The sequence below is a fragment of the Canis lupus genome, chromosome X (genome assembly GCF_003254725.2).
Source record: "Canis lupus dingo isolate Sandy chromosome X, ASM325472v2, whole genome shotgun sequence".
Lineage (NCBI taxonomy): Eukaryota > Metazoa > Chordata > Mammalia > Carnivora > Canidae > Canis > Canis lupus.
The window spans coordinates 92,243,183-92,255,451 of NC_064281.1; the positions used below are offsets into that span (position 1 = coordinate 92,243,183).

Genomic DNA, 12,269 nt, shown 5'->3' on the forward strand with positions numbered 1-12,269 from the left:
TTGAGTGATGTTGATATTTATTGACATCAATGCAAAACAAGCCAGGACTAAAAGTCGCTATTTGACAGGAACAAATATTGGTACAGTTTCCTTCCTGGAGAGGGTATGCACTCAGATCACGAGACCTAAGATTAAAACAAAGACTGGATTGTCAAGAACCAAACGGGTTAAATTTTACTTATTAAAAAAAAAAAAAAAAAAAAAAAAAAAAAAAAAAAAAAAAAAAAAAAAAAAAAAAAAATTTTACTTATTAATATAAAAACTGCTAAAGGCCAAAGGAGATGTTTAAAAATATTCTTTATGCTAAGCTCATGTAAGCAAACAAAAAACTAAAACTAATCCTAAAACTTCAGGACGTAGGATATAGACACGACATGACTATTTAAATTTTTGCACAGGCGAATATGTTATATCCTTCACTGTCCTTGTACTACAATTACATGCTTTTGCATCTACACTACACAAAGTCAACAGTTATCACCAACAATGAATGTAACTAGATCTGAACAAGACTTCACAGTGACTCTGTTCCACTCAAATTAAAATTCAATCCAGGATTTAACAAAACCTTGCTTTTAGAACCAGCTGTCTTTTTTCCCCCTCCTCGTGTCATACCTAATTAAGTCCTCACCTGACCTTTCCCGCCTGCAAATTGCAATGCATGTCCTCTCCCTCATCTTTGCCTGACACTTTAAAATTAATTTGTAGGAACTGCATAAAAAAATGAAATTGAACTTCCAACCCAAACCTGCGATCAGGTTCCTGCTTTGATGCAAAAAAACAAAAAACAGAAAACAAAAAACATACTCCTCTGCAGTGTACCCCACCAGCACAGCGATCCTTTCTCTCTCTCTACTCCTTTGCCCTGAAGGCACTTCTGGATTGCTTAATACATGCTCTTTGGCTGCCTAGACAGTCAGGACATCTAAGGCCTTTTGGACTTATCACTCCTCTCCTCCTTCTTTTCTATGGCTAATACCACTTTCCTGCTTTTTTTCTATTGCTGAATCTCCAGACTTGGTGCTGTCATCAGGTGGACAGAGTCGATTTCGGCTTCGAGCTCCTGGTTGGTAAAGCTGCATTGCTGGGCGATCCTGAAATAAAATTAAATGTTAATGTTACAACATGGCTTCTAAACATTTACAGGGGATTTTCAGAGTCATAAGTTATATATTGATATATACCAAGAACAACTACAAGATCAAAAATGTGAGGGCACAGTACTTGACAGTGTTGATGGTTAATTTGCCTCTGCTTATGTCCTTTCCCCCATCTCCACATAAAAGCAACCATTTTGTAAGTATTATTTTATATGCCTAGGGTACGTCTGCAATAAATCTAATTTTCTTAACCATCTCAAGATGAACTAAATTAGCTTGAATTTCCTTTACTTAGAAACCTCAGCCATTACCTGTCTCTCTTCCCCATAAGTAAATGGACTTTAATATTCACTACCACATAAGAAAAATTTTAGGAGTAAAACAGTAATAAAGAATGCAAAGTCTTACGTGGAGACCTCCCTGAAATTATGAGCTCAGACTCCATGCAACTTGCCACAAACATGATTATTTCTTAATTCACATATAACAACACCCTACCTTGAGACTCTTTAGGTGGCATTTTAGATCTCAAATTCCTAAATAAGTCTCAATAAAGTCATCACATACCTCTGAGTTCAAATAACGTATGTGGTTTATGACATTATGATCCTGGAAAACTTAGATGTATAGCCCTTTTTAGAACAACAAAAAATTGTGTTGAGCCTTCCTTACCCTTCTCCCTGGTGTATGGAAGTTAGCCTTAAAGCATTATTCACAACTGAATAATTCCGGCAAAATATTTCACTATTTTTATAAGATGAAATGTTGAAACAGGTAGGATTTCTGCATAGCATTTAAAGAAATGGATGATAGGGCTCCCACTGTGCAAAGATGGGACAATGTAAACACCAACAAGGACAATAACTGATGATAAATTGGAACACCAAATATTTCTAAATCCACAAATTATTATAGACAAAACCAAACTCACTGATTACCTAGATGTTGCTGGGACACCAACTCATTACTCTGAATGCTGGTACATAAAGGGAGAGGATCAAGTATTTCTCTTGCCCTTCCTGTATAAACTGAATTTTGGGCTAAGAATTTTTTATAATAGATGGATCAGGCTTATAATACCCGAACCTACTGATCAGGTGTTTTTTTCAACTTTATCACCTTAAGAAATTTTAAATCTATAGAAAGGTCGTAAAACTTATACAATGAATACTTAATACCCTTCTCTTAAGATTCACAATTATGAACATTTTGTCACATGCTTCTTCTAACATGTACACATATATACATGTTTTTTTTGCAGAACCATCTGTGAATAAGTTGCAGACATCATGACCCTTATCCCTAAATATTTCAGCTTGGATATCTGAAGAACAAGGACATCCTGTTCCATAACCACAATACAATTGCTATTGATCAGAACATTACACTAGAAAGACAGCCATATGTCATATCTTCCTGATATGATGCAATAGGAAGTACACAACACAATCTATAAAGTATTCTTTTTTTTAAGATTTTATTTTTAAGTAATTTCTATACCAAACATGGGGCTCGAACTCACAATCCTGAGATCACAACCCTGGCTGAGCCAGTCAAGCATACACACCTCCATCTATGAAATATTCTTTTTTAAAAAAAGACTTCTTTATTTGAGAGAGACAGTGCATGAGGAGGGGAGAGGGAAAGGGAAAGAGAGAAGCAGACTCCACGAAGCTTGGAGCCTGATGTGGGGCTCAATGCTATGACCTTGAGATCATGACCTGAGCTGAAATCGAGAGTCTGACACTCTACCAATGAGCCACCCAGGTGTCCCAATCTATGAAGTATTTTTGCCAAAAATTGAGCATAAATATATTCAGGCCTGTAGGTGAGGAGCAACCTATTTTTATGAATAAAGTCTGATTGGCACACAGCCATACTCGTTCTTTTACATATTATCTATGCCTGCCTTCCTACAGAGCTTAGTGGTTCTAGTAGAGACCATATGGCCCACAAGGCCTAAAATATTTACCATCTGGCCCTTTACAGAAAAAAAAAATCTGCTGACCCCTTTCCTAGATATAACTCCTACTTTTCAAGGAAACACGTAAGATAGAGAAACATGTTAAATGATACCACAGGGATATAATTAGTCCATCCAATTTAGAGCCAATACCTCCTCATAACAAACTGGTTTCTGTAGCAAATAAATGGCAGGAAAACAAGAGGGGAGATTGTTTAGATTAAGAGAGACTTAAGGATACAATACAATTTGTGGATCTTGTTTAGAGCCTATAAAGAAGTTAGTGAGACAATTGGGAAAAACACAGTAAGTAGGACATTAAGGAATTATTATTAGAGGATTTTTTTGGTAGGAAAATGCTATTTTTTTGGTATGAAATGTTATTAAGAAAAATAATCTGTTTCTGGTATTGACATATTTAAAGATATGTTTAGGATTGGCCTGAAAATAATCCAGGGGTGCCTGAGTGGCACAGCTGGCCAAGTGTTCAGACTCTTGATTTCAGGTCAGGTCATGATCTCTGGGTCATGAGATCAAGCCCCACGTCAGACTCTGCACTCAGTGTGGAGTCTGCTTGAAATTCTCTCTGCCTTGTTCTTCGCCCCTCCAATTTGTGCTCTCAAATAAATACATAAATCTTTTTTAAAAAGAAAAGAATCCAGTAGAGTCAGGGATGGGGTAGAGAGGTTGGTTGTGAGCTGGTAATTGTTAAAGCTGGGTGATGAGTGTGTCATTATTCTTTTCTGCTCTACTTTTGTGTATGTTTGAAATTTCTACAATAAGTCAATAAAAGGCCCCAACCAAGACTGAAAAAAAGAGTTGCAGATAGTTCAACTTCCCTTTTAAAAAGTCTGTCATAAACAGTGAACTAACCCTTTCCTTTACACTTGCAAGAAAAGAAAAAAAATCCTCGTGAAAATAAACAGATATAACGAAAAGCAGCACCTTGTTTCTTATGCGATCTCTTTTAACCACTTCCTCTTTCTTTTCAGTTTTTTCTGAGCTGCCTACTGATTCTGTACTTTCAGTCTTCTTTCCTTTATCCCGAACCACTTCTTTCTCTTTTTTCATTTCTTCTTCCTTTCTTTTAAAAGCCTTCTCCTTCTCATAGCGCTCCTTCTGCCTTCGTCGCTCTTCTTCCTGCCGCTTCAGCCTCTCCCTCTCCCGAAGGATGCGCTCTTGGTCTCGCTCATAGTCCCGTTCCCTGTAGTCTCTGCCACTCTCCTCTTCGGGCCTGCATGGGAAACAGATCTGAGCTAGCACCCTCAAAGAATGGCTAGTCACACATGTGGGAGTGCTCTGATTAGGGCCTGACCACTACAGGGAGGTGGCACTTTGGGAACAGAGTAAAAAAAAAAAATTCTAGCGTTTGAGAAACAGTATTTAAAAAAAAAAAAATCCTAGCGTTTTGAGAACAGTGTTTTAAAAAAAAAAAAAAAAAGTGCGCACCAGAAGTCATTCACCCAGACTGAGATGCTAGAATATTTTAAACTTTTACTCATCCTCCAACCCCTCAGAATTCAGGTACAAGTCCAGGACATGGCAGTAAAGCTAGCTTGTAGAAACACGTTGAAAACAAGTATACCAAAGAGCCCCCGACTACTGACCTCCTGGGCTTTTCATCTTTAGGTTCGCCATCAGAGCGCTTGGGCAGTGTACAACTCTGCCCACTGGCTCTTTCATCATTCAGATTCTCTTTGTCCAGTTTCTTGGCTTTTTCTCTTTTGTCTAATTCTTTTTCATCTCCTTTTTCTGGTTTCTTGAGTAGCTTTAAAGAGAACAAATTTATTCTTATTTTGAAAGGTGGGACATTCTCGTCTGATTCTACCACGAAAACCATATACTAAGTGTTTTCAATTTAGGCTATAGAAGGCCTCTTTCTGCAGGTACTCTTAAACTTACAGGTGAATAACTAGTGCACAAGAGCAGTGATTGACTAAAAGGATGCTATTAATGTGAAAGTGTTATCCACTCAAAGTGGTTTAATCACTTGTGGCAATAGGATCAAGACTCCTTTGGCTTTAGATGGGTCAACCTTTCAGTGAACCAGGGCACACTTCCAAGTATGCCTTCAGTAGCAAACAAGCATATCGATATGACTTGATGAGAAACTATACCACAAATTTAAAATGCTAGGCAAATTACTACTGGACTTGTAGTACTTGAAATGACAAATACCTTTGTCACCAAAGGAGAGATCCATTGCAAGAATGATTTTGCCTTGAGCCTGAGAATAATATACATATGATGGTATAATCTTAATTTTCATGATTTAAAAATCCAAATACCTCATGGAACAGTGAAGTTCCATCTCTACTGAGCTGAACACTGCTCAATGTCACATATATATACATACATATGTACATACATGTGAGACATATATATATATGACAGAATGCAATTCTAAAATGTGCTTTATCAAGTCCAAATTGCTAACAAAATAGTTTCTTACACCACTGCCACAAACCTCTCTAGAATACCCTCATGTATTGGATATTCAGAGAGATTCTTAGGCAAAGTAGAAGAATTTCAAGTCTCAGAGTGAAGGCATCATACAAATGGTTCATCTCAGGGTGAAGGCATCACACAAGTCACCAAGCAAAAGGCAAAGCACCACAAGACTTAAGCATGAAGTATTTCAGCACATAGCCACTGCAAATGGCAAGTCCAAACTACTAAGGAGGCACCAATGTAAAGTGAGGATTCCATGTACAGGTTTCATTGGAAGTGTTCTTATTTTTCTAATGAACATCTTTGTTAGAAGCCAGGATGTTCATTACTCTATTAAGAACATTAATGAATGTTTCTAGTATGGCTGGCTCTACCTTCTGTCTTGCAGATAGGAAAAGCAAGTCAGGTCACTTGTGGCATGGCAGAGAGAGATCACTAGAAGGACTTAAGATGGGAACCTTTCCACACCACTGCCAAGCACCTTATCGCCAATAATGAGCCCGGGTGAGCCTTGAGGGAACAAACCCTTAACCACACAAACAGCTTAATTTTGATGTGGTAAAAGGAGGAGACCCTGCCACCATCTCTGAGAGATTTTTTCTGACTTTCTCTGAAGTATTAGGTACTAGTACTTCCCTAAGAAGTTTGTTGGAGCAAGAGCTGCTTAAGCCATGCCCTCAAAAGGGAATCAGTAAGGCTGGGATTTTTCTACAAGTTTTCTTCTTCCTACGTGTAATGTGTTAATCAGAATCTGCCACCCACAGATTCCCAGGTAGATGAAAGAAGGTAACATGGAGAATCATGTGAGGGGAAGCATGTAATACAGAATATTTATCCCTAAAACTTCCACAAGGCAGCCAGTTAGGAGAGGCACATGAAGAGAAAGAGCTGTTTAGGCATGGTTGTCCTCTAGCTGTATATTGAAGCTTCTGGGTACCCCGCAGAGCATCAGGAAGTCATCTGGGCCTCCTTCTCAAATAGGAATTTAAAATGGCTCAGATTTTAAGAAGACTCAGTCAGTCTGAAAGAGTTTTCTATAGGTATCACTACCACCACCACCGAAAGGACTTATTAACTAAGACCTGTGTGTGTGACATGATACTAGGTGCTCTGTATCATGTACTTGGTCCTTACATTTTTCTGATTCACAGCTTGTAACAGAAACCTGTGTACCTGAAGACAGTGGAAAACAAACAGATGAGGCAACTTCATGTATCAAATATGAAGGAAAAGCTGAATAAAACCCATAATTCATGCCAGCCAGCCCTAAGCCCTTACTTATGAAGAACTGAGAGAATAATAATCCAAACATGGAACATTCTCAATGATAACGGAGATCTTCACTGAATTAATATCATGTAAATTACTTAATCTGTTTAAATTATCTCAAATTTTTAAAAATACTATTATTAGCATTATAGGAAAGATTCCTATTGGTTCACCTCCCCCCCCCAAAAAAAAACACAACAAAATCAAGACTATATTGACACCAACACAAGATGCATGCGTACTTAAGGAAGTAGATACGTGCAATTTTTAGCAACATGCGGTCAGTTTAAGTTATTTTCATACCTTAATCTTTGGTTCATCCTTTAATTTGTCCCTTTCTGGAACTCTGTCTATCTTCTTTAGCTTTTCTATATCTTTCCTTTTTCGTTTTTCTTCTTCTTTCCATTTCCTCCTCTCTTCTTCTCTTTGTCTTTTCCTTTCTATTTCTCGCCTCCTTCTTTCTTCTCTTTTTTCTTCTCTCATTCTCTGGAAAGAAAAATCAACATAAGCCTTCAAACAAGATAATCATCACCAAAAACTTAATCCCGAAGGAATGGTGGGCACCCACTAAATTGGATCGTCTTTCCTTCCTACTTTCTACAAAATGGCATTCTACCTCTTTAACCCCCTTCCCACCCCAATGAGAATATGAGCTTAAAGGGCCTGCTAGTCTCAGAGTCTCCCACTGTTGCCTTGCTATATTTCCAGAGGCTTTCAGAAAATCAAAGGAGTCTCTCTGGAACAAGCTAAAGACTCTCTGAATTCACCAAGTGAATCCTTGGTCCAACAACCAGACTGAAGGAGAAGGCCAGAGAGTGAGGCCAATGAGCCAAATCTTTAAAGAATAATGGTAGAAAAAGCAGTTATTCCTCCTCTAGGATCCCAATGCTCATATGTTTACAGATTATGAACCAATGAAATAAAAGTATTGAGAGAACTATAAAAACAAAAGGTTTACCTGCTTGTTTTTCAGGAAGCTCAAAAGTGGGGTTGTCTTTTTAGCTACATAAATGTAAACAGATTATTAATAATACTTATCAACCCCTAGAAAGGATTCCATTTTCTGACATTCCCTGCCAACCACCCAAGGTGGAGAAACTATACCCCTTAAAACAGTTCACAAGTACGTTATCAGAAAGAAGTTTCACAGTATTCTACTTCAATTCTGAAGGTTTAAAATACTTTTTAAAAAGTGAAGTAATTCTAATTAAAACAATTTCTTAAAAGAATAATAGAATTCCCAGTGTCAGTGAGAATTGAGTGCAAAGGACATTCTCTTGTTTTACAGTTGGAAATATAAATTTGTTCAACTGGGAAGAAATTGGAGGAAGGAGCTAAAAATATCTAATCTTTTGACCCCACCATTTCACTTCTGGGAATTTATTCTAAGGAAATTATCAGAGATGGGCTTATACTCTGCATTCATTAATAAAAACTGTTTTAGGGGTGCCTGAGTGGCTCAGTTGTTTAAATATCTGTCTTCAGCTCAGGTCAAGATCTCGGGGTCCCTCAAATAAATGAATAGATAAAATCTTTAAAAACAAAACCATTTTAGAAGAGTAATTCAATTTTTAATATTCTGAACAATGCAGGGTTTTTTAAATGTTTTGAGGTTTGTTTGTTTGTTTGTTTTTTTGAGAGAGTGAGAGCAGGAAGGGGCAGAGGAAGGAGAGAGAATCTTAAACAGGTTCCATGCTCAGTGTGAAGCCCAACACGGGGTTCAATCTCATGACCCCTGATCCTGAGGATCATGACCTGAGCAGAAATCAGGAGTCGGATGATGAACCATGAACCGACTGAGCCACCCAGGCGCCCCGCCTTGTAGTTAGCTTTTTGAAAGCATACTTCCTTTAGATAAATTCCTAGGAGTGGAAATCCTGGGTCAGGGGCTATGCTTGTTTAGAGTTGATAGAGGAGTGACCATTTATTACTAGAAGAGTGACAATTTACTACTAGAACCAATATCCAAATTAGACTTTCTCAAGAAGTTTTCAATTTTGTAGTAACTAAATTTATCTTTTGATATTTTCAGTTCAAATTTTTTTTCAGGAATGTGAGCTGCTTGTTTCTAGAAAATACCAGTTGATCTTCAAAAGCTTACCAACATCTAAAGGTCCCATGAGTCTTCAGATTTTTTCTACTTATATATATGTGGCATTAAAATGGGTCACAGAGAATTTTTCCAATCTTATCAATGGATTTAATATAACCCTGTGAAGCAGGTATTATCACCTGCATTTTACAGTAGAAGAAACAGAGTCTCAGGGAAGTTAGTGCCTTCCCCATGGTCACACAGCTAACAAGTGACAGAAGTGAGATTCAGATAGGTCTTCTGAGGAAAAAGCCATTGTCCTTAATTCCTGTTGCCCACTTACCTATTAATTCTCTATTTTTTGCTTCTATTTCCTCTAGCAGTGTCTCTGGAGTAGATGTCATTTTCTCATTATCTGCAGCATAACTTTCCAAAAATTTTCTATATTCTGGATCTAAATCATTGTTTAAGTAAACAGAAAATATAGCAGACTTAAAAAAAAACTTTCTACATCATGGAAGATTAAAAATAAACCTAAACATACCCACTAGACTATTTAGGGCTTTATTAGTCCCTTACTCTCAGGACTCCTACTCCCTATACCCACTAAGGGAGTCTGATATAACATGGAGTCAGGGATAATCAGACACCACAGGAATGTTAAGTAACTTGCTTTTAAAAGTCACTGTTCCAACTAACCCAGAGTCACACTTACATGAAAACTGAAAGTTGTAGTTATAGGACCTTCACAGTATTACTGATAGCATGTAAGCAATTCCTGTATGGGTAAACCTCACTTTAAATAAACCCAACATAGGAAAATCAGGTTTTCCAGAAAGGTAAATTGAGGTCCTAGATGTTGCACTGGAGCTGATAGTAATTCCTGGAGTTCTTTTTTAGATGCATTTGACATCAGAAAGGGCAACACATCTGAGTCATTCCACTGCTTGTATTTGGAGTTTCTGTGTACCGTGGAGCAAATCATTGATCTAGTCTTCCAGATCTGAATCTATGATATAATCAGTAAGTACCCATGTGTTCAATATTTTCCATGTTTTCTTTATAAAATACCCACTGTGATAAATAATGGAAATCAAACTAGAGGATTCTAAAATATCAATCAGATATAAAACATTACAGCTAAGCTTTGATCCAGCATAACATCACACAGAGCTCAAAATCTGGATCCAGTTTCCTCTACATGGCAATTAGTCCAGTTTTTTAGTTCTGGTATTCCAGTTCAATGTAATTACTATGTGTGCAGTTAACTGCATATTCAAAACCTAAAAAATTTTTACTGGCCACTTCAGCTATTTTATATTAAGTTTTACTTGAGTATAGAAATTTTTCCATCCCAGCTCTCAATGATAAACCTCCCCTCTTTATAAAAATGGAAACCAAAAAAATAATCAGAAAATAGTATGAGACCTCAGAGAGTTGTACTTTGATACATTTCATTTTTCCCCATTGTCTTCTAACCAGAAAACCCAAGGTAATTTACTGCTCAATGGTCAACAATATATTGCTTGATGGTGGAGGAATGAAATGGCACTACCTGGAGAGAACGGGAATTCTACAGGAAACCCACTTCCATTCTAACAATCAAACAAGGCTTTCATCAGTGAGTTACATTTCTCATGAACGTTTTCTGTATGTTTTCCTATTTAAAAGAGTGGCATCTAATTAATTCCCACAAAGATAGTATTTTTTTAAAAAACCCATGGCAATAGCATTATATAACTAGAGCTATACTGTACCATCATCGATAGTCCCAACTTTGGTATCTCTTTTCTTAGTCTTCTTTTTTGCAGCTTTTTGAAAAGGTGCAAATTCTACTATAGCAGGATATTCCTGACCTGTTTAGAAAAAATACCACACTTGCTATAACAAAAAAAAGTAAAAAATTGGATACAAGAGAGTCAACCCACCACTCTCTAGGCCTCCTTTGATGGCAATCATCTGAATAGTCTCTCAATAGGCAGAAATCCCACGGGCACAACTAAAATCAAGGTGTTACCAAAGGAGCCCCAAATTTATACTGATAACATAATGAAAAGACATGACAGGGAAGTAAAATATTCGTTTAAATTCAACTTCTAAAGTGGGATATTTTGATTTGTGGGGGTAAAAAAGTCTACAGATCAATTTTCATTTAAAAAAATACATCAGAGGGGATCCCTGGGTGGCTCAGTGGTTTTGTGCCTGCCTTTGGCCCAGGGTGCGATCCTGGGGTCCCGGGATCGAGTCCCGCATCGGGCTCCTGGAATGGAGCCTGCTTCTCCCTCTGCCTGTGTCTCTGCCTCTCTCTCTTTCTCTCTATGTCTATCACAAATAAATAAAAAATAAATCTTTCAAAAAAATTAAAAAATAAAAAATACATCAGAAATCTCTAGACTAGGCAAATCTATGAAGATACAAAGATTAGTGATTGCCTAGAGCTGGGGCATAGTGGAGGAGAGTGGGGAGTGACAGCTAATGAATATGGGGTTTCTCTTTGGAGTGCTAAATGTATTCTAAGACTAGATTGTGGTGATAACTGCACAACTCTGTGAATGTACTAAAAACCAACTAACTGTACACTTTAAAAGGGTAAATTTGGGGGATCCCTGGGTGGCTCAGCGGTTTAGTGCCTGCCTTGGGCCCAGGGCGTGGTCCTGGAGTCCCTGGATCGAGTCCCACATCAGGCTTCCTGCCTGGAACCTGCCTCTCTCTGCCTATGTCTCTGCCTCTCTCTCTGTGTCTCTCATGAATAAATAAATAAAATCTTTAAAAATAAATAAATAAATGAATCTTAAAAAGGGTGAATTTTATGACATGTGAATTATATCTCAATAAATCTGTTATTAAAAAAATACACCAGGAGACACCAAAAGCACAGGCAATAAAAGTGAAAAATAGATAAATTGAACTACATCAAAATTAAGATATTCTGTGCACCTAAGGACAAAATCAACAGAGTATAAATGCAACCTACAGAATGGGAGAAAATATTTATAAATCATTTATCTGAAAAGGGGTCAATATACAGAATATATAAAGAACTCCTACAGCTCAATAACAAAAAAAAATTTAAAAATGTTCAAAGGACTTGAATAGACATTTCTACAATGATATACAAATGGCCAACAAGCATACAAAAAGATTAAAATATTACCTTACTTAATCACTAGGGAAATGCAAATCAAAATCACAATGAGATATCACCTCACACCCATTAGAACGGTAGCCATTAAAGGAAAAAAACAGAGTATCAAGTGTCGGCAAGGCGTGGAGAAATTAGAACCCTCGTACATTATTGGTAGGAATGTAAAATGGTGCAGCTGCTATGGAAAACAATATAGTGTTCCTCAAAAAATTAAAAATAGAATTACCATATGACCCAGCAATTCCACCTTTGGGTATATATTCAAAAAGAAGTGAAAGCAGAGACTTGAACAGTTATTTGTAAACCCAC

General features: G+C 37.2%; 1 protein-coding gene across 3 annotated transcripts in view; it reads right to left on the reverse strand.

Moving 5' to 3' along the window:
* UPF3B (UPF3B regulator of nonsense mediated mRNA decay) overlaps positions 1–12,269 on the reverse strand; it is a 16,009-nt gene continuing 3,740 nt past the window's right edge. The window contains exons 4-12 of one of the 3 annotated variants that reach the window (XM_049107896.1): positions 10,573–10,671; positions 9,159–9,269; positions 7,742–7,785; positions 7,087–7,269; positions 6,649–6,687; positions 4,671–4,831; positions 4,009–4,297; positions 986–1,094; positions 1–124 (exon numbers count right to left, since the gene is read on the reverse strand). In XM_049107896.1, the coding sequence (XP_048963853.1) occupies positions 117–124; positions 986–1,094; positions 4,009–4,297; positions 4,671–4,831; positions 6,649–6,687; positions 7,087–7,269; positions 7,742–7,785; positions 9,159–9,269; positions 10,573–10,671 (1,043 nt within the window). In that variant the 3' untranslated portion in view covers positions 1–116. Of the gene's footprint in view, positions 125–178; positions 1,095–4,008; positions 4,298–4,670; positions 4,832–6,648; positions 6,688–7,086; positions 7,270–7,741; positions 7,786–9,158; positions 9,270–10,572; positions 10,672–12,269 lie in introns of those variants that run through there. The other 2 variants (XM_025431246.3, XM_025431248.3) reach the window with 2 other exon arrangements.